Source organism: Oryctolagus cuniculus, chromosome 10 (assembly GCF_964237555.1).
Source record: "Oryctolagus cuniculus chromosome 10, mOryCun1.1, whole genome shotgun sequence".
In the NCBI taxonomy this organism is placed as follows: Eukaryota; Metazoa; Chordata; class Mammalia; order Lagomorpha; family Leporidae; genus Oryctolagus; species Oryctolagus cuniculus.
Genome location: NC_091441.1, coordinates 22899991 through 22923006, shown reverse-complemented (window position 1 = coordinate 22923006; position 23016 = coordinate 22899991). Strand labels below are relative to the sequence as shown.

The window sequence follows — 23016 nt, the reverse complement described above, 5'->3', positions numbered from 1 at the left end:
CTAGTCCAGGTTGCTCCTCTTCCAATCCAGCTCTCTGCTATGCCTGGGAAAGCAGTGGAAGATGGCCCAAGTCCTTGGGCCCCTGCACCCACGTGGGAGACCCGGAAGAAGCTCCTGGCTCCTGGATTTGGATTGGCACAGCTCCGGACGTTGCGGCCATCTGGGAAGTGAAACAGAGGATGGAAGACCTCTCTCTCTGTCTCTACCTCTCTGTGTAACTCTGCCTTTCAAATAAATAAAATAAATCTTTAAAAAAATATGAACAAAGGGAAAAAAAAAAAACCAGGTATCTCCTGACTGAAAGCTTTCTCCCTCGACCCCACCCCCGCCACCACGGATCCTTTCCTTAACATAAAAATCCTGGAAGCAAAGTCAACATAAGTTCCTGGTCAACGGTCAATTCGCAATGTGTAATTGTGTAGTTTTGCCCAAATTTTTTGTCAAGGTAATCCCTAATACCGAATTCAGTCTTTGATTTTTAGTTAAGAAAGCAATACTTTTATTACATAAATACGTTTTCAAAACTGATAGAGAAGCATGTTAAGGAAACAGCAAAAGGATTGTACATATATATGAAAACCAAGGAGGTTCTTCCAGGAAGCCCCCGCTCCTGCCAGGCACAGCACCGGGGCAGACGTGGGAGCAGTTTCCCCGGAGTGTGAAGCCTCTCTGCCGCCTCTCTCACCAGCTGCACCCCTCTTTCACCAATCGAAACACTGAGAGGAGCCTACATCCCTGAGCATACACAGTTCCCTGAGCATTTCTGGGGAGATGAGCAAATGAGGGGTGCTTGAGATGACAGCAAGTAAACTATCACAGGGGCTAAGGAAGCACTTACAAACTTTCTCTTAGAGAGCCTGATGCCCAAGCACCATATTTATGCTAGAACAGGAGAAAGAGAAGTGATCAATCCCACAGAGGAGAAAGTCATTATTAAGAAAAGGTCCAGGCCGGGGCCGTGGCTCACTAGGCTAATCCTCCAGCGTGCGGCGCCGGCACACCGGGTTCTAGTCCCGGTCGGGGCGCCGGATTCTGTCCTGGTTGCCCCTCTTCCAGGCCAGCTCTCTGCTGTGGCCCAGGAGTGCAGTGGAGGATGGCCCAAGTCCTTGGGCCCTGCACCCGCATGGGAGACCAGGAGAAGCACCTGGCTCCTGCCATTGGATCAGCGCGGTGCGCCGGCTGCGGTGCGCTGGCCGCAGCGCACTGGCGGTGGCGATTGGAGGGTGAACCAACGGCAAAAGGAAGACCTTTCTCTCTGTCTCTCTCTCTCTCACTGTCCACTCTGCCTGTCAAAAAAACAAACAAAAAAAAAAAAAAAAAAAAAAAAGAAGAAGAAGAAGAAGAAGAAGAAAAGGTCCAGACTATGGAAGTTTAGGACTGAGGAAGGTCTGACCATCTCCTCGGTCCTTAAAGATCAAAGGCAAGTTCAGGTTCTCACTGGATCCTGCCGTTTATGGCTCAGACAGTTTTAATCTCCAAACACACTGCGTATTTTTCTTTTACAGTATACTGTATACGTGCGGGCTCCTGCTTGTGGCAAATGGACCTCCGAGGAGTGACATGTATTAAAAAGAGGGTATTGACCACCCTGCTCAGCCTGGCTCACAGTTTGGTTCTATCCAGAACAACGGAAGCTTTATCAGTCCTCAGGGATGCTGAAGAGAGTCAAGGCTCTCTCCAGTTCCATTAGGGTCGACTGATACCCTATCTTGCACTCTTGCTCCTTAGTTATTGTAAAGCTTTTACATATTTAGGGAGCTTTTCCATCAAAATATTCTGGAATGGCTAGAGGCTCAGGCACATTAATGATATCTGCACACATGTGCTTTTTATCCAAGTTCACAGCTCTTGGTCACTGAGGGTAAACAGTGTTATCAGTGGTTATTATGGATTTAGTCAAGTATATTTTATTCCTGTCATTTATGAGCACTTGTGTTGGCTGGTATTTACAATGTCGGGATTCTGTCACTTTGGCAACCTTCTGAGACAACATTTTTCCAGTGTTACAGTGACATTTCAAAAACTCAGTATTTACAAGCAAACGACACCCTCTGGCTCTATGACAGTGCGATTCAGTGGGAGCTGAACAAAGGGACACTCGTCTAGAAATTTCTTCAGTATGTGTTCTTTCTGGCTGTTGCTGGCTACTGCTTCATAGTCTAGGTGGCTCTTTGTTCTTCGGAAGAAACAGGATACAGAGACATCAGGAAGAACTTCACTGTCACATGCAATTGGAATTTTAATTACCACTTGGGTGCAAGGAGTGAGGTCCACTGTGTGATGCTCAACAAATCTAACATCTCTGTGCCCGTTTTCCATTTGCTACAAATCGGCATTGGACAATGGATGATGTTCAGCTCCTTTCTGACTCTTAATATTCTATCTTAAAAATTCCACAAATAAACAAAAGCTAAGCTCATAAAAGTATTCTTTTTTTTTTTTTAAATGTCCTACTTCAAGATTGCAAGAAAGCAATTCATGTGCAGGAAACGAGAAGCAAACCATGATATACTCAACTAGTTGTTTCCTCCCTGTTCCTACTCAATTCTCTGCCGTGCAAGATAGGCCAGGAGAGTGAAGGTGGGTGAAAACTGGCCAACAACAAGACACAGTGGTTGCTGGACTTCTTCCCTGAGCTTCAAGGTCTTTGGATTTTCAGGAGGACCATGGTCTTTACACCACTATCAGGGAGTAGAGTTACTACCACTGACATACAATAGACAACACAGAAAACAGGCACCACACCACTGAAATCTGCCCTCACTTATGGGAAACATTCAAAATATCACCTCTCTTTCACACACTCTCTCTCTCTGCTCTGAACATACAGGTTGCTGGGTTTTTCACACCTCTTTAGGAAGGGAATTGCTCAGTGACAGAAAGAGGCTCCATTATGGTAACTTCTTCTATGGATAAAAACTAAATTAACAAGGAGAAACCTGGAGCCATCTAGAAGACTCTGTGAGCTTCCACTTATGACAAAAAGCTATGCTGACTGGGCCCGGCGCTGTGGCTCACTTGGCTAATCCTCCGCCTGCGGCGCCAGCATCCCATATGGGCGGCGAGTTCTAATCCCGATTGCTCCTCTTCCAGTCCAGCTCCCTGCTGTGGCCCAGGAGAGCAGTGGAGGATGGCCAAGTGCTTGGGCCCCTGCACCCGCATGGGAGACCAGGAGGTGGCACCTGGCTCCTGGCTTCGGATTGGCAAAGCGCCGGCCGCAGTGGCCATTTGGGGGGTGAACCAACGGAAGGAAGACCTTTCTCTCTGTCTCTCTATCTCACTGTCTGTAACTCTACCTGTCAAATAAATTAATTAATTAAAAATCTTAAAAAAAAAAAAAGCCATGCTGACTAACCACGGATAAAGAAGTGACAAAGAAAATGACAATTCTGGAGCCAATGGACTTGTCTCCCAGTCCCATCTTGGCCACTAATTATTAATGGTAAGAAAAATCTCATCTCAGTTTCTTTATCAATATAATGGAACAAAAAATAATCCCCAGAGTGAATATCTGGCCTAGCAGTTAAGATGTCCATGTCCCACATCTGAGTGCCTAGTTTAATTCCTAGCTCCAGCTCCAGCTCCAGCTCCTGACTCCAGCTTCCTTCTAAACAGACTCTGGGAAGCAATTTTAAGGGCTCAAGTGATACACAACTGGACTGAGTTCCTGGCTTCAGCCCCAGCCACTGTGGGCAACTGAAGAGTATACAAATGGATGAGTGATATCTCTCTCTCTCTCTTCCTGCCCCCCCACATCTATGTATGTGTGTGTGTCTTCAAATACATGAAAAATAGTAGTAATTTAAAAATTTAACTAGTTCTGATCTCTTTGGCATGACCAAGTCAAGAAATCTGCATGAAAGTACTCAGATATATCATATGCTCTAATAATGTGTTACCACTGCTGGCCCATTTCTTCATTCTTTCATCCATCCACTGATCTTTGGGCAAATAGTAACAGAGGCAAAGGTCTTGTCCGTTTCTGCCTATACAGAGTGTGGTTACTGGTAACAAAGAGAAGTGCACTCTGCTACCTGAGCTCAGAAGACACAGCTCTCATCCTGGCCTGGTTACAACACTGAGGGTACCTGGAGGAAACAGTGCACAATCCCAGTCTTAAATAAAGCAAGTGAGTTTCCTAGTCAAACTGTGCAAGCTGAGGCAGGCAAAAGATATTACAGGAATGGAGGGGCTTTTTTAAGGACAGAAAACTACGGAAAATCTCAGAGAACTACAGGCAACTCAGTGTTGCTGGAAAATGAGATGTGAGTGGTGGCTATGAAGGACAAGGCCAGTAAGAGCCCATGCACCATGCTAAGGACAGGACCCTGAGGCCCAGAGGGGTTCTATGCAGTGGAACTATCCCTCTGGTAACTATGGGAAAGATGCACATGAGAGAGAAGGCGGGTGGACACAAGTGGAGCAGGAGATCAGCCACAGTGGGGACTGGGGTGGGGAGGGCCAGCAGGCTTATTGGTATCTTGCAAGCAGAACTGATGAGATTGAGAAAGTAATAGCTTATGGAGGTAAGATAAACCAAGTGGTCTGAGACTGTGGCTGGAGGCCAGTCACCACACCAAGGGACACAGAAAGAAGTACTACTCCAAACAAGGAAATGCAATCAATGGAATTTACGCTCAAAAGCACAATACCCTAGGTGAATTATTTGCTTTCCTCTACTCACATATGCCTGTGGACTACCAAGTTCTACACTACCTCCTGAAAAATAGTCTGAGTACCAAGCAGGCTTTGTGGTGCAGAGGATTAAATCGCTACTTGGGATGCATGTGTCCCACACTGGAGTGCTGGTTCAGTCCTGGCTACTCCACTTCCAATCCTGCTTCCTACCCATGTGCCTGGGTAGGAAGGCAGCTGGTGATGGCTCAAGTTCAAGTATATGGGTTCCTGCCACTCACATGGGAAAGCAGATGGAGTCTGAGGCTACAGCCTTTGGGCATGGCCCAGCCCTGGCTGATGCTGGCATTTGGGGAATGAACCAGGAGATAGAAGATCTCTCTCTCTCTCTCTTTTTTTTTTTTCTCTCTCTCTCTCCCTCCCTCCGCCATTTTTTTAAAAAAATGAAATAGGTCCCAGTAGAAGGTCAGATTATGAGTTCAAAAAACGTAAGTATCTGACCCTCAAATTAGTTTACTAGACTATCAGCTCAAGTTTTCTACTAGACAGTACTACCAAGATCTCTGGTGTGTCATAGAGTACTAGTTCATGATAAATATTTATTGAAAAATCAAAATGAACGTCTGGCAGAATAGATTATTTTTAATGTTCTACATGGTCCTGAATGCTTGTGGAGGTTCTACAGAGGTGACTTCAGGTATCTGCACTTTATTCCTAGACCCATACCTGTAACTATCTAAAACAAAGACAAGACCATCTGCAGCAGGTAATGAAGAAAGATGTATTAGATGAAAATGTAGCAGTCTAGGGGCCAGTGCTGTGGTGTAGCAGGTTAAGCCGCCACCTGCAGTGCCGGCATCCCATATGGGTTCTGGTTCAAGACCCGGCTGATCCACTTCCGATCTAGCTCTCTGCTATAGCCTGGGGAAGCAGTAGAAGATGGCCCAAGTCCTTGGGTTCCTGCACCCGCTTGGGAGACCTGGAAGAAGCTCCTGGCTTTGGATTGGTGCAGCTCTGGTCATTGCAGCCAACTGGGGAGTAAACTAGTAGAGAGAGAGAGAGAGAGAGGAGAGAGAGAGAGAGGAAGGAGGGGGGAGACAGAGAGAAGTCGTTCATCTGCTGGTTAACTCCCCAAATGGTTGCAACAACTAGGGCTGGGCCAGGCCAAAGTCAGGAGCCAGAAGCTTCATCCAGGTCACCCACATGGGTGGAGGAGCCCAAGCACTTTGGCCATCCTCTGCTACTTTCCCAGGCCCATTAGCAGGAGTCTAGATTGGAAGTAGAGCAGCTGAGACCCAAACTGGTGTCCGTATGAGATGCTGGCACTGCAGGCAGTGGCTTAACCCACTAGACCACAACACTGGCCTCTGAGAGACTCCTCGGGCGGTGAGGGCATGGCAGTGGCAGTTGCTGACAAGGGTCTTTGCCAACATGTCACTGCCCATCGTACATCTTCTACCACCACTGATGTGCTATGCCACTCTCTCTACACGACAGTTCTGAGTTGCAGAGCTCAGCATGACAGACTTCAGATGTCTGAAATAGATATTTCCATAGGCATGACTCCCATCCAAGGGAAGAAAAGTTCAGTTTATGGGACTTCAAAGGAATAAATGATCTCAGTGAAGATGTATTCCCCAATTTGTGAATGAGTTTTGTTTTAAAAGTTTGAATATAATTCATAATGCATTTTTTTCTATTTGAAAACTTCCACAAAGTGAAGTTGTAAGCCTTCTAAGATCCTGCATTTTGAGTTCTTCAGGGTTTTGGATACTAGTCACAAGCAATGGCCCCAATCAGAAGCCATTTAACCCCATGAAATGCCTTGAATCGAGAGTGCAACAGAGAAGACCCTAGATCCAGACTGAGCATTATCTCGTGGGCTCAGGCAACCCCAGTGGAAACCAAATGTCCACTGGCTTTAATCAACTGTCCTATAAGAGAATTCACTACTTAAATATGCAGCTATCTTTAATCCTGACTCATTATTGATACTTGATTTTTCTAGCCTCTTTAAGGCAGTCATCAACTCATACGTATCTGTGGCTTCATCCTCTGAAATCATCTACTTATTGGTTTTTATCAGAGGATGTATTTTCTGGGTGTATACTGGCTTTGAGAACTCTTCTCATTCCCTCAGTCCATTCATGCACAGTCTTTTTGAATAGCACAGAATGGTCTTTCATTCTAAGAAACTATGTACTGAGGATCTTTCTTATTCCCCAGCTGAGTATATATATTTTTCTCTCTTATTGTGCAGGTTGTCTTGGTATATTTCTGTTTTCAGTGAAAATATGAAGTAAATTTACGAAGTTTTCTAGAATTAAACCACTGTATATGGCATGATTAATTCACACGAAAAATTATACACACACTCAACACTGCATAAGTAATAGATAAGTAATAATGAAGCTCTGCTAAGAAATGTGTTTATATCACTAAGTATTTTAGAAATAATTCTTGGGATAAGAACTACTTTTTATAAGATTTATTTTCTTGAAAGGTAGTTATATATATAGAGAGATCAATCTCCCACTTGCCTTTTCACTTCCCAAATGACTGCAGTGGCCTGAGCTGGGTCAAGCTGAAGCCAGGAAGCAGGAACTGCAACCAGGTCTCCTATATGGGTGTCAGGGCCCAAGTACTTGGGTCATCTTCCGCTGCTTTTCCAGGCATGTTAGCAGGGAACTGGATGGGAAGTAGAGCAGCCTGGACTCAAACCATCGTTCATATGGGATGCCAGCATTCCAGGCAACAGCTTAACCCACTATGCCACAACATGGGACTCAGATAAGAACTATTAATAGCCATCCATTACTGAGTCAATCATCAACCAGACTAAATGCTAAGGTAAATGGTTCAATGCAGCAGGAACTCATCTGCCTGTTTTGCATGACAGGCAAACTCATTCCCTCTTTATAGTATTTCCTATTCTCCCAATATGGTAATCACATAGATCTCAAAGAAACTTGAAATAATCCTTAAAGCAGGACATAAATTAAGGTTTTGGTCCTGAGTTTGTAACTTTTGTTTATTTAATAACTACTTAAAGAGTTAAAGTTGATAGTAGGATCCTTTCTCTTTAACTGCATTTATCTTATACTTATTACGGTTAGCCTTTCAACATGCACAGCTTACACTATTTTTTTTATTTGTAAAGATGATAGGAAAAGGAAAATAAAAGTGAGAAGAGATGAAAGTAACCTACCATTAAAGGATGAAAAAAGCTAGCTACCTGGCTAAATAAAAATAACATATTTAGTGATTTGTAATATCAGAATAAAATGAACTCACTAGGTCTCCCGAGGTCTGCAATGCGATCCTTGCAAAAGGTAGCTTGCCAATTTAATTGAGGTAGGAGTTATTTAATTTTTTTACAGGTATAGTTTTCAATAAAACTACATATGCCTATAACACTGCAATGGCAGATGTGTCTCGATTATTAGAGGTGGGCTCAAGGGAATATATACAATGGATCTTGAAATCTGTAAGCAGCTGTTGGGGGGGGTGTTGCAATAATGGGGGAGGGCATTGTACCACACACACATGTTCTTTAAGTGCAGCAATGTTTTGTTATTTTACTGCAGGTGTATAACAGAGATGAAATTTAATAACTTACTGTATACGATACCAATAAAACAGAAGATTCAGTGCCCTGCTGTTCCCTGTACAAATGAGTTGGGATCAGTCTGTGTGCATGCACGGCCAAAGCCCAACATGCAGAGACCCTCACATGCAAACTCCAGGGGATGGTTCCTGCTTGAAAACCTCAGTGATGCTCCTCCTTAATTGTTTCTTATCACTGAACCACTGTTGCCCAAATGCACACAAACATGACTTTGATAATGTACTATACATTTATCTAAAAAAAAAAAAATGAGAAGATAGGATTTGGAACATTTTCACTAAAGAAATGTCAAATATTTAAAGATAAACATATAGACCCTAAATAAAAATGACACAATGGATATATAAAGGACTGAAACATCACATCATATCCTATATACATGACCAATCTTCTTGTATCTGTTAAATTTTTTAAATAAAACAATTTTTATGGGTTGAAAATAAATATTTGATTAAAATAAAAAGGACAGAAATCCTTCACCAAAAGATGTCTTTTGAAAAGAGAAGGAAACAGAGATGAGGGATGCGTGGTTTCGTTCAGTACCATAGAAACCTAACAGTGATACCACAGTCTACTCAGCGAAAACTGGGCAGTACTGAGCTAAACTCATGACGCCACCAAATCCAAAATGCAACTTTTTCCTCATTAAGTAAAAGAAGTAGAAATGCCGAAATATGTGCGACTAAATATTCTTGCAGGGTTTACTTTTTCCCTTCCCATGAAACTACTTCTGTTAATAATCACTAACACACGGTGCTCCCCACCTTTTAGGAAGCACACTTTGGTTTATCTGTAAGTGAAAATACAAGTAAACAACCCACAGAGACACCCAGAGCACACACACACAGCTGCCGGAGAAGCGGGCTGCTTCAACTCTAAGCAGGCTACCACAATCAGGCACAGCAGCAGACTCAATAAATCTATTCCTTTCTACAGTATTTCTTTCTTTAAAAAAAGAAATCCTTTGATAAAAGCCTTTTACTTGGTATTATGAGGTTTTATTGTATTTTCCAAATATTTTAATTCTGGGTTTCAGTTAAGAGTTTCGGGCGGGCCGGCGCCGCGGCTCACTAGGCTAATCCTCCGCCTTGCGGCGCCGGCACACCGGGTTCTAGTCCCGGTCAGGGCACCGGATTCTGTCCCGGTTGCCCCTCTTCCAGGCCAGCTCTCTGCTGTGGCCCGGGAGTGCAGTGGAGGATGGCCCAAGTGCTTGGGCCCTGCACCCCATGGGAGAACAGGAGAAGCACCTGGCTCCTGCCATCGGATCAGCGCAGTGCGCCAGCCGCAGGGCGCCGGCCACGGCGGCCATTGGAGGGTGAACCAACGGCAAAGGAAGACCTTTCTCTCTCTCTCTCTCACTGTCCACTCTGCCTGTCAAAAAATTAAAAAAAAAAAAAAAGTTTCAGGCATCGATAATGGAATGCTATCAAGACAAAGGAAAACTATTTCTGCCAATTCATACTGAAAAGTTATCCTGACACTGAGAACACTGCCTTTCTTAGAGAGTGAAACTACAGGGCAATGCCGACTTCTACCTAATACCTGAGTGTCTTTCCACACAAAATTTTATTTGCTACACCTCAGTAATGCATCAATTATTTTTTTTCTGAGTTTCCCTTTTCTCTTTACACATCAGAATTATAAAGATGAAGAATTATAGACCTAATTCTAGTCGTTATTAAAAATCTTCAACACTTTTCACAAGAAAAAAATATGCTAATCCCAAAATCTTGGTGAAACTTCAACTTGGATATCAAAAGTCCTTTTCTTTGGTGTTTCCTAAATCATTTCAAAGCAATTTCTAGGTTTTTTTTTTTCCTATACACTATCTGTCTTGAACCGTTGTATAAAACTTGCCTCTGCTTCTAACACATATTCTGTCACTTCATATATTTCACAAGTGGGTTAAATGCCATCATCAGAAATTATTGGGTCACATTTAAGACTCTGCTAAAGGTATTGTTGCAGAATCTCACTACACGTAGTTCCTGTGTTTTTGGAACAATCATTTGATCTATGATGCATCCAAATTTGCGTAACAGCAAATCAGATTCTGTCTGCATTGCACAAAAATCAAGGCCAAACTACAATCTATACATTTTAAAGAAAGTGTTCGTGCTGTTGCTGAAATGTGAATTGGCATATTCCACCCCAGCCTTTTCACAGGAAATCCTCATTGGTTTTAAGGAAATTGCACATGCTAATTCTGAGACTGTTACTGAACAGATTATCCGTGCAACCTTTTTTTCATTTTTTCTTTTTTTAAAATTTAAGCTGGGCAGTCAGAAGCAGCATGACCTACCTGCCTCTGACCTTCCCTTGCCGGAGAATGTGTTCAGAATTCCAGTCAAACCTGAACAGATCTGAGCAAAGCCGTTCTATTCTAGGGACCATGTCAGGCCCTGGCCTGGAACCTGCTAAAGTGGATTTCTAGATGGGATCTCACACAGACCTCCAAGCCAAGAAACCTCATCATGGCTTTGGGCAGCAGGGAACCAAACTGGAAAAGCACTGGCTTTGAAACTAGACAGTTGGAGTTCAATGCCTGACTCTGAAAATGATTTGGGAATGTGACCTGGGGTCTGCTTGCTTTTACTTCTCCGAGCACCATTTTTTGAAGTTTTTAACTGAGAATAATTAATAAGCACCTTGGAGACTTACACTGGTGCCTACTATTAGTTCCCCAGGTATCCTTTGGCCTGCACCCCTAACCACTTGTTTGGATGTGCACTCATCAACACGTCAGGATTGTGAAAGGACTGGCACAGGGATTACTGCCCTATCTCACGGATCCTTGATGGGTAGCTTTGGAGAGAGCGCCAGCAACCCTCCAGCATTAGTCCTGATGGTCAACCTTGTGTGATGCTTAACAGCAATGACCAGAATACAGAGGAGCAACAGGAGATGTCAAGGAACTCCAGGACTTACTGCAAGATCAACAAAACAGCCAGGCGCACAGAGATTATCACAGGACTCCAAATTTCAGCAGAAGAATACTGGAGTTATCTACAATTACCTTCTTCTACCCAAAGTTAAAGCTTTTTTGACGCTCATCTTGAACCACAGACATTTTTATCAATATCCCTGATGTGATTTGAAAAATGCTTTAATGCTTCCAGCATTCTCCAAACAAGGGAACATATCAAGAATAAGGACTACTGACACTGTATTAGTATACGTATGGAGCACTCAAATTGAGAGCGTTAAAATGAACAATAAAAGAAAGCACATCATTACAGAAGAATGACTGCTACAAATATACAGATTTTTTTTTTTTTTTCAAAAAATCACCAGATTGCAACCTATAGATTAGCAAAAGGATCATCAATGTGAGTAAAAACTATCAGGCCAAAGGCTGTTGGGGAAAGGGGTATTTGCCCAATGCCAAAGTATCAACACAAAGATTATTTGCTAACTGAAAAGGGGGGAAGGTTTTGGGGCATGTGGGGGTCACAGAACACTTTCCAACTGATTAACATTAGCATGACCAATATTGCCTAAGTTAACATCCTAGTGGAATAAAGAATTCAGTACCATCTACAAAGTCCTCTAGTCAAAAAAATTTTAAGCTGAAGCTGAACATATCTTTGGATATAATTTTTAATGTTAGCAAAAAACGTACAGAACCAATGAAAAGAATCCTACCAAGAAATAACTCAACAATTCTACAAAAGGGAATATTCTGTAAGGTGACTAGGCTGATCTCTTTAAAGACACCATCATTTAAAAAAAAAAGGCAGAAGAATTGTTTTAGTTTAAAAAAAAAGTATGAAGAGATACACAAACCCAATGTCATGCATAAAGATATTTTTTTATCATTGAAGACATTTTCATGGGAACAACTGAAACAATTTGAATATGGACTAATTAAGAAATTATTAGCAATTTCTTTAGGTGTGAGAATAATATTTTAATTAAATAGACAAGTGTCTAATTTTTAAGAGATGCATATTGAAAAACCTAGGCGCAAAATCTTATTAGATCTGTCAGTGAAAAATGGCTTTCTGAAACATATATATACCTACATATATTCTAGACACAAAGTAAATACAGCAAATATTAATAACTACCTTACTAAATGGGAGGTACACAGCATTTTGTTTTATCATTTTTTAACTTTTTTTGGGGTGTTTGAAACATTTTACTATATACGACTAAAAAGAAAATTGTTTTCAAATTCGAATGTGGCTTGAGTTTCCTCTGCAATAGCTCCCGGTGTGCATCTCACACACACCTAAACTGTCAATAAATATTTATTCACCGATGCGATGAGAGAATGAATCCCTTCTCTCCTTTGGGAAGCACTGGTGGCTGTTGAGACGGGGGACACCCAGAGCGACCTCCCAGAAAGGGTGAGTTGAGGCCCGAAAAAAAGCGAGCTCAAGGAGCAGCGTGATGGCACACATGCTGCAAACTTGGGCCCTGCGAGGTCTGAAGCCGGCGGGACGGCCAACGCCCTGCCCACCACTGGTACGTTTAAAGGATCAGACTGGGATTCCGATCTTAGGTTCCAATAACGCGCCCACCAGAAACACAGAACTTCCTGATTCCCACTTTAAGCTTGCCTGGGCCCAGGGCGAGAAAGCTACCAGGTAAGTAACTACCAAGCCCAGGAAAGTCCAAGTGAGTTCCTCTCCACAGTATGACCTCTTCATGCTTCCAGGGTCTGCACGGCACTTTAAAAGCACAGGCTTCCAAAGGACTTCCTCCGAGATAATACGGCTTTCTGGTTTTCACGTGCATAAAAAAGATGCTCACGATATGGTACACACACATTGCTACTCAGACTTATGCCTTCAAAACGTTTTCTAAAAGTGATACTGGGTAAGCATGAGAGGTCTTCCAGAGGTTCATAGAAAATGAGTATTAGGAAAAAAATCATGCACGAGTGTCACCTTTTTTTCTTGCCTGTACCAAAATGAACTTAAATGTTAATTCCACTTTCCACAAACTTTTTGAAGTCCCCTAGTAAGCATTAGGTCATTATAGTTCTTGCCCGCGAGGCGCATGGTACACTAAGCAAGATAGAGCAGACAAGACCTCTGACCTCCAGGACTATACAGAATCCTGGTGGAAACCAGTGTTCAACACGCACATGAATAAGAGCAAATCCGAAAAAACACCAGAGAGAAAACACGGAATGATTTGGCCATACACAGCAGGGACCCTGTGTTGGAGTGGATCTTAGGAAAAAACGCACAGGACCTGGACTGAATTACTGAACCCAAAAAACAAACATTTAAGCATAATATCGAATTAAAAAGCAATATGTATTTCTGTTTACACAAGCCTCATATCGTCATTTTCATAATACACAAAGGGATTATATGCCCTCTTTTTTTGCTTATATCCTTTCAATTTTGACTTTAGAAATGAAAACCTGAAAGAGGCAAGAGTTTTACAATGAAGTCATTGGCAATACCTTTTGTATCGAAAATGATTAAAAGGAAAAAAAATCAATTCTTCATAATGCGATTCATTTCAGAATCAACTACATGTTTAACTTCAATGACTCAAAAATGAGAAGACTCAGGAGCCAAGCAAGTTACAATGGAGAAGACCCGTTTCCTCAGCTTCAAAGTTTCTGGAATTTAACAATATTTTCCTAGATTAGGACTAATTCTTAAATCCTACTGATCAGTTTTAAGATCTGAACAGCAAATAACTTGGAACAGCATAGTTCTATTTGATTACTTTCTGAGAAAGAAAAAAGGATTCATATGAGGTTAAAGCCTTGGCCTTCACCACCGAAAACAAGATATGGACTGGGACATTCCGTTGTGGAATTTTGTATAAAGATTTCAAAGTATCTCACTGATTTTCAATATATTATTAATTTGTACTGCTCTTTAAATGAAAATCATCTGTGATATGTTTCCATGCCTTGAATAATCAAATTAAGGCAAGAAGTCTAAAAGCTTTTTCAAGGTCAGTAATAATGCCAGAGTTTAACACAGTGGTTAAATTACAGGGTATTTTTACAGACGATTCTAGGAAATGATCAAACCTAGTTGTTGTACATGAGAATAAATTACTAGAACCTCAGAAAAGCAGAACATCATAAGAGGCCCAACTCATGAAATTCTAACTTGACTGGTCTCAGGTAGGACCCTGCTTTCTGGACATCAATCTCTCTCTCTCTCCCACTCTCCCACTTTCTCTCTCTCCCATTTTTTTTTTTCTCTCTCTCCCTCCCCCCCATACACACACACACACGCAAACACACACACGCGTGCGCGCGCACACACACGCACACACACACACACAATCTATCCTGCCCAGAAGAGATTAATAATGAAACCATGGTTTGAGAGTCAGGCTACATTCCTGAAAAGGAAGACAAACCATTCCTGATAATCAATGTTGAACTTCCCATCCATTTAAAGGGGACTCTTTGGCCCAAATAACGATCATTTGTGTTGACATCATCGTTTCATTGAAAAACAGTGGATTTCAGCAAAATTAAAAGTTTGCAAATCAATGAACATTCAAAGCAGCTAAAGCGGCCAAAAGCAAATGATATTTTTTCACTCTGCCATTTGCAACGGTATTCATTATAGATATTAGCCATTGGCTATGATAAGACTGGGGTAAAACCATCTTGCAAAAAAGTTTATTTCTATGATTTTCATTTCTGTCAGACTTTCCATTACAAAATTTATTTTCTCAGCCAGTAAAAGTAGTATAAGGCTGCAATGTGGCAGAAACATTTTGAGCCAGTGTGTGACTTTCATACCCTAATTTTGTTTAAATTAGTTTTCCCATGTTTAGCGAAAACAAAAAGAAAGTCCATTAGGCCAATTTTATTTGCCTTTAAGTTCATTTTCTATATAATTTCTAAAGTCCCAGAAAGTCAACATCTTTACTTCTGATTAATTTCACATGGGAATGCACTAATGAATTTATTTTTTCCATTTACTATTTTTTAATGAAAAGAACAGATAATAAAGATCTCCCTAATTTTTGCTTTTTTTCTGCTAAAACATTGATTTAAAAAATGTGTATCGCTGTTAGCATTAAATCCTTAAGATAAACATAAAGGAGATTTTACACACACACACACACACACACACACATACACACACAATGTTTAACCTGATGTATTTTTGAAACAACATACATCTTGCAATAATGATTTACTCCCCAGGGGCAGCACTGTACTACCTGTTGCTTAACACCACCAGTTCTCCACACCAGATAAAAGGCTACTGGGACTGGAACAAGCCTGTTCCCATCTCACACTGCTCCTCCCTTTCAGTCCACAGGACACATCATTACAACATGATAAAGCAGCTTTTGGAACTCCTCGGGGCACCTCAGCTAGAGGTTTACTCTCCAGCATCTCGGTAATGTAGTAAACAGGAGAAAACAAAAGCTTGCCCTTCCCAGAGTCACTCACCAGGTCACACAGTGGGGAAGCATTTCAGCTGTGATCTGCTATTTAGACTCCAAGCCCAAGATACAGAGACCAGACCGCGCCTCTTTGGTCTGCATAGCTGGGGTTGAGACAGGGACTCAAAGAACACGGCACAAGGAAACTGATTCACCAAAAGACACACTACGTTCTGTTCTATTCTCAAATTGCACAAAACAGAGATTCCTACCATGTACACTTTCCACGTCCAGGACCTACTTCCCTAAACAGTCCATTGCCAAACCTCCGCTTTTCTTTATCCCGAAGTAATCACACAGTTAGGGACACTGCTGAGCCCATGCTAAGCAGCTAAGCACAGACAGTCACTTCCTGCAAGACTCACAACCCTGCAGCAGAAATAAAGAATGAAGGAAGCTCTACACTCCGCGGCTACATTAGGAAGACTTTGGAAAGAACAGCAAAGGCAGTCCTGTTCTTTTATGCAAAAAGCATGTGCCTGGACACAGATGTCTCAGAATGAACCTCCCAAGGCCCAGAAATCCAGCCATCACACGCCAGTCACCCGCCTCTATTCCACCCTCTGCCCATTACCACTTCTCACCTTGTGTTTGGAAAAAAAAAATTTAACTTCAGTCTCGCCCGCGGGAAGTAGGGAAGTGTTCCCCACAAGCAGAGGGAGGAGGGTCTGTGTGCTGCACACACAGACAGCCTCACACGGTCTGGATGATGCTTTCACAAGTTAAGGGGCCTCACGCTTACTCAGCAGAGGAAATCTTTGTGTCTGTGAGGAATCACGCCAATTCCTATTAGGAAGAAAGGATACAGGGGCGAGGAAGCCTATTCTCTCAATGACCAGCCAAAGGGGCCCAGCGAAAACAGAGCCCTCTGCCATGACCATCTGCAGAAAGGAAGGATGTTGTACACTTTCTTCTCCCCAAAACTCTAATGACCTCTGCCTTGACCCTCTGAAACCAGACCCACAGGAACAGGCTCTTCTGCAGGAGTTGCGAGCTTTCCACCAGAGACACAGCACGGAGAGGCTTGTCGCCCAGGCTATCTGCCCCGAACATTTGCACTCACATTCCAAAGATGTTTCCGTTGCGCTGGAATGGCTATAAATTTCTTTCCTGCAGAATTCTTTCCAAACAAACTGCCATGAACTGCACTCCGGCAGGAGTGCTTAACCAAGCACTGTTCACCTCATCGCAACAAATCTTTCAGATGCCGAATATGACTGAACTGAACGTGTAACTGGGCCAGAGGAGTAAACTTTAAAAATGCAAATATATACGGGGCGGGGGGTGGGGGGGGGACCAACCCACCAGAATTCCACCTTTAGTGCTATGTGACTGATACGCAAAGAAAACTTCCTTTCTAGGCTATGTGTAATTACTGAAACGAATGTGTGCTTACATTTTTTTCAGAGATATATTAAAGCAGGGTGACTGAAAATGCAAAATAGAATTTTCCCCCATATCTTTAAAGAAAACAGGAGGGTGAGAGAGTTCAGGAGGTAGCATCCCCCTTCCAGCAGAGAAAGAATGTCCCTTCTGTTTCCGTAAAGAATAAAACAGCAAAGCGGTTCGGATTTTAAAGAGGATTATCAAATTCTGTAAGAGTTTTCTAAAGTAAGAAAGCAATGCACTTGTAAAAACGATGTATAAAATGTTTTGAAAGGTTTTAAATATATGACTCACACCGATACGGAAATCAAATAGAAAACATGTATAAAATCTCAGTCTTAAAACAAAGCTTAATGTCTTTTCCTATTGATAGTATTTTTAGCAAAGGGCTCTCTCTGGAGAGTTAAAAGTATACAAATGTAGACCGTAAGAGACACAAACACACACGCTACACCTTTGTATTACACTGGCATTTTATTATTTAATTAAAGTACTCTTATTTTTCTAGCTCACGCATGCTTCCCTTGAGACGGCTTTGCTGTTAGCCTGCTGGCCTTGACTTTCAGCCAAAAACAATTCAGAAACAAAAAGGGACAACAAATCATATTTTCACAGACATTTTTATCCCTCAATACAACCCTGTTTTCACACAACATCATACAGCCCCTATGAAAACTATAATTTAGGGCAATCGCCAATCGCCACCCAAAACCCAGAGTATGACATATGCCTCCACAAAGCATTTCCTGTGGAAGAAATTCTGAAGTTCTTAACTGCAAATAAACTCTTTTGATAGAACCACTTTAACTGGCATTGCTGGTTTGCAAACAGTGCCACTGGTCCCGGCTGAGGATTAAAGCAGCAGCACAAGCCAGCGACTACAGCTCTGAAACGGCAGAGATCTAAAGATGAAGTGTTTGTTAGTCCTAAGCTCTCTGTTCTTTCATGAAAGACAGACTTTCAGTACATCTCAGTGTCACAGCTGAACACGTATAGCCACAGTTACAAAACAAACTGATTTTCCAGGTCCATCCTCCCAAACCCTTCCTCAACCCAGATTCTCACTTACCTGGTGGCAACCCTGTAAGTTTGATTCTCTCCCATAAGATGAGTAGGAGCCTCTTTCTGTTTTACCTGCCAAGAGAAATAACAAAAAAGTGTAAATGATGTTTTTCCTTGTAAAAAAATCCTCCTGCAGGTAACAGGCATCTACTTCTCTTCTCCGATGTTTACATACGTAAAGTAGGCAATGTATGCAAGCAAGAGAGGGAACAGCACTTCCTCACTCTGACTATGATAAACTGGAAAAAAATATCCTTCATTCCTATTCTTAGCCAAACTGCTCCACACTTCCAAAAACTGTCATTCCAATGGCCTCCACTTTCTCTAACAAACAAATTGTCAGTCCTTATTTTCACTTTCTTTCTCTCTCCCGAAATTTAAACAATTTCATTTTTATTTACACAGCAGGCAAATTATCTATGTAATGACCCTAGCCTAGTAATTCCCATTGATTATATTGACACTTAATGGTGAGGCCAAAGCTAATCAATCACAGGCTCTCCAGATGGTGAATTTAGCAAAGAAACTACTCAAAATTCTGAATCTCTCTCTCTCTCTCTCTCCCCTTTACTCTTTCTTTCTCTCTCCCCTTCTCTCTCTCTCTCTCTCTCCTCCCTTTCCCTGGGGTAAAGTAAGTCCCATCACAATCAAGATGATGATGAAATTTACATTGGAGAAGGAGGGTTAATGACTTTTGTCCACTCTGAACCCAAGTTCACATTCTACCAGTAGACTCAGCAGCACAAGTATCCAGGGATATGAAAACGTCTTGTTCCAATTCTGACAACCTAATTTTTATCTGTAGACTTCTCCACAGAGATGTATAGAGCCTCAAATGCTATTGGGCCATATCAAAGGATAAAATCAAGAATGCACATTAGTTTCTTTTGAAAGTATACTTAGCCTGAAAAAACGGCAGGATAGATAATGAAATCGCATTATAAGACATCTAAGCAGTAGAATACAACTAACAACAGGAAAAGTCATCACAGAAAATTGTCTGTACCAGGACTTAAAAGGGGGTAGTGAGGCAGTCAAGTGCCCAGGATCCTACCCCACTCAAGACTGAAGGACGCTTCTTTCTTCTAGAGTAGAGCTACATGGCACTATTCTTTTCCCACTGGGAAAATTCAAAACTTGTATTTGGAGGGACTGAACGGACAACCTTCTAGAGTTTACAGCCCCCAAGTTTTCCTCTCTCAACCCAAGTGAACACAAATGCTAAAAGTAACAGTAGTCTTTTCATCTTTCAGTCAACTATCAGAACGTGCCTTCCTTCTACTACACAAAGAGTGGATCTGATAAATTCAATCCACATGGAAGGTGATTTGCAAAGAAAGCCAACCTGAGTCTTAAGAATTAACCCTCCCTTGTCCAATATTAACTTTTCTACTGATTTCAATGAATTGCAAACTTAGGAAAACATCCCCTCAACCCCACTTCTGGTCTAGTGTTCAGTGCAAAGTATAAAATCAATGCTCATATCAGTTTCAATTCCAGCGAAATAAGATACCATCCCCCAGACTGCCTGTCCTGAGAGATTTAAGAGAGTAAGTTTCATTGTATGGGGCTTTCACATTGAAGCAAAAATGCACTTTCCTGTACAAGCAGAGTAAATGATCATACATAGTCACTCATTGTGTAAGTCAAATTGAAGCTGCTTACACCCTTTAGCTTGTCTTCATAAATGTTACTAACAAATAGTTTTGTGCATTGTATCAAAGGACACGTGTCCTTCTTTAACCTCTTGCATCTAAAAAATCCTCTATGCAACCACTGCATAATTCACTGTGACATAATATTCACTTGTTCGGCAACAGGCAGACAGGTAGATGGGCAGGCAGACAGGTAGAAAGGCAGCAAAACAGAAAGATAAATACAATAGAATCTGCTCTGACTTCAAAGGAAACTGAAGATCATACGTCCTGGTTTTGTAATTTCTAAACACTGAACTGTAAAATACAACAGGAGTAAGAAAGACCACCTACTTTTTTTCCTCTAAAAGGAATTACCCAAGTGACCCCCTGCAGAATTTCACCAGCCAGCATCATTTCCTAATTCTACTCCAGGACACAGAGCTGGAAAGGAGCATTTTCCTACCAGGATCTGCCTCACTTCACACCCAGAAGTTGGGGTGATTCTTTCCATTATTTTAAAGCTAGAGGAGCAATGCAAATGAGAAGATTTCAAAAAGACAGTGGAATAGGTGGGAGAGAAAGAAAGAAAGAGGAAGAGCAGGAAGGGAAGACCATGGGGCTGGGGGGCGGCGGCGGCAGGGGGTGGTTTGGAAGTGAGACAACGAAGAGGGTGCAGGGAGAAGATTCTGAAACCCTGGTGCACAGAGTCCCCCAAGTACTCTTTACTATCATATCAGATACAGACTGCTTAATCTTAATTTTGCTTGTTAAAAAATATTTATCCAGATACAAAAATAAACCCACTGCAAATTACAAGTTGTCAGGGTTAAAAATCTACTCCTGTTTGTGTGGGGGAGGATAAGAGACCAGCATAGACATGAATCATTCTCAGTAATTTGAGTGTTTCCATGACATCAATGGGCACCCGTCCAGGACTCTGTCGAAGTCTGCGAGGTACCAAAGAGGCAGCGCAGCCAGCAGGAGGCTGGGAGGTGGCCCTGCCTTTTTTTTTTTTTTTTTTTTGAAGGATTATGCTCCTTGTGAAGATTTCATCTGTAGCATCCACTTTTACCATCAAATAGATCGCTCCAGAGATCAGGAGCAAACACATTTCATTCTGATTGTGTAAGCCTTTAACTTTATTACATCTTTTTGTTCCCAAATTCAACTATAAATCTGCCCTCGGAGCCCAAACCCCTGTTTGGGAGCAAAATAAGCAGGGATTGTGGATAAAACCCAAGCACCTTCCCCAACAGAAGAGAGCAACTCCGATCATCTCCCAAGGATAAAAAGCAGCCATTTTAAAATGACACCTCCGTTTCTGGGGGGAAAAAAAAAAAAAAAAAAAAAACCTGTACCTTTTGTGTAAATTGTCCATTAAAAATTAGCTATGGTCTTGATGTTGACTTTCTGCTTAAAATTCACTGGAACATTTGTTTCAGATAACAAAATTTCCAAAAGCACTAATGACACTGTTGAGGGGGACTCTTTAAGTACCTATGTGAGCTGATGAACACAAAAGCTCCTAAATATGTATGTTTGCTCTATGCTAGGCATGGAATTCTGTCACTTACACCAAGGGGCTGGTGCCAACAGCTTCATTCCTCCTTTCTCCATTCTTCACCCCCCCCCCCACCTCCACCAGCCCCACAACCACAACAGAGCTTCGAAAGAGCTAAGGTTCTATTTTTCCAATATTTTAAAGACATAGCGGTGATGAACAAACCCTGCGCGCTCACTGCAGAATTTTCGAGACAACCCTCCAGTACTAGAATGCGACAGCCGCTGCGGATATTTTTTGGCACAAAGACAATGGTGGCAGTGCCAAGCCCCATGGCTAAAACTACTCAAAAGAGGCATAAGGGTAGCATTAATCGCTCAAATCTTTTACTGCATGGAGTACTGTTGTCCATATTTTAAAAACTAAAAGTACCCGTTAGTAACATTTGCTGTATGCTCATAAAAGGGTGCATGTGTAGTTGGGGGGGGGGTGGCTCCTGAAATATAAACCATAAATAAATCTTGTCAGGGATTTGATTCATTTTTATACCTAAAAGGACCAAATGTTAAATTTTGCTGCTGGTGATGCTCTCCGTGCATGAAACGAATGGTATGACCTAACCAGAGCACTGGGGGCTGAACAAAAGCGAGAGAAGATTTCATAAACTAAGGTGACATATTGGCTAAACAAATTTCTTCTGCAAAAATGATGTGTGTGAGGAACATGGGATACCACACCACAGTTTTTTCGACGAAATGAGAAGAATGCAGAAAATGAACAGACACAACATCCGTCAATCAATCAATCCTGCTGGAGACAAAGGAGGTCAACCGGCAGCCTCCTCTAGAACAAGTCCGAGTCGACAGTGAGCAAACAATCCAGAAAGGCAACACGTGTGCTGTCCCAACTGAGCCCATCCCGCTGCTAAAACCTGCATGCGAATCTGATTATTAGGAAGGGCCAAATGGCAGGAATAAAGGACTCTCTTGCTTCTGCTGTTGCCCCTGAATAACTGTTCGAAGCAGAAAATACAAGCAACTTTCTCCTTTTTTCCAAACACAGATACTTCTGCTGATCTATTTAATAAGCTTTTATCTTGCTGTCCCAAGAAGGAGATGAAAAAACTGTGTTCTTTTTTTTTAACTTGGGAGCACTATGTATAACAAATGTCTACAGAATTCAGGTTTTATTGCTTTTTTATTTTTTGTATTATATTTGCTATTTGACTTCCGATTTTTCTTCCAACATACCCATGGTTTCCTATTGTAAGGGAATTGGACAACAATGAAAATATTACATGAAGGGGAAAAATGGTCTCATAAATCCACTCCATGCACAGGGCTGCTTCCAGGAGCATCCTCTTTGGTAGATTAGCGCACCTGGACACATGCGACTGCTCCAAGCCCCGTGGACAAAACTAGAGACAGAGAAGTACAACTTGTCAATAAAATAATTTCTGGAGATAATCTGGGACACAGACAATCCTTCTGGTGGTTGGCCAGTGGGATAATAACAGGTCATGTTTGGGTTTGCATCCTGTCGTTAGTAAAAGGCCACTTTTTTTTAAAAAAAAGATCTATAAATGCTAAGTGCTTCTCCCACTACTGAAACCGAAGCACCTGTGTGGTGGAACACATCATCCTGTGACAACCCTTGATGAAAGTTATCTGATGCTGCAGGACAATACTAAGCAAGGCTGTTTCACTGTTAGTCCTCATTCTGGGGACTGAAGAATGAGCCTTTTGTTCCCCAGCATCAGACTACAGAACTCATCA

General features: G+C 41.9%; 1 protein-coding gene across 45 annotated transcripts in view; it reads right to left on the bottom strand.

Moving 5' to 3' along the window:
- The window catches only part of TCF4 (transcription factor 4), a 390316-nt gene that overhangs the window by 168839 nt on the left and 198461 nt on the right, over window positions 1–23016 (bottom strand). For 38 of the 45 annotated variants that reach the window (XM_051851926.2, XM_070050130.1, XM_070050128.1 and 35 more), the window contains one exon: window positions 18111–18175. In XM_051851926.2, the coding sequence (XP_051707886.1) occupies window positions 18111–18175 (65 nt within the window). Of the gene's footprint in view, window positions 1–15662; window positions 15842–16239; window positions 16703–18110; window positions 18176–23016 lie in introns of those variants that run through there. The other 7 variants (XM_051851929.2, XM_070050165.1, XM_070050162.1 and 4 more) reach the window with 5 other exon arrangements.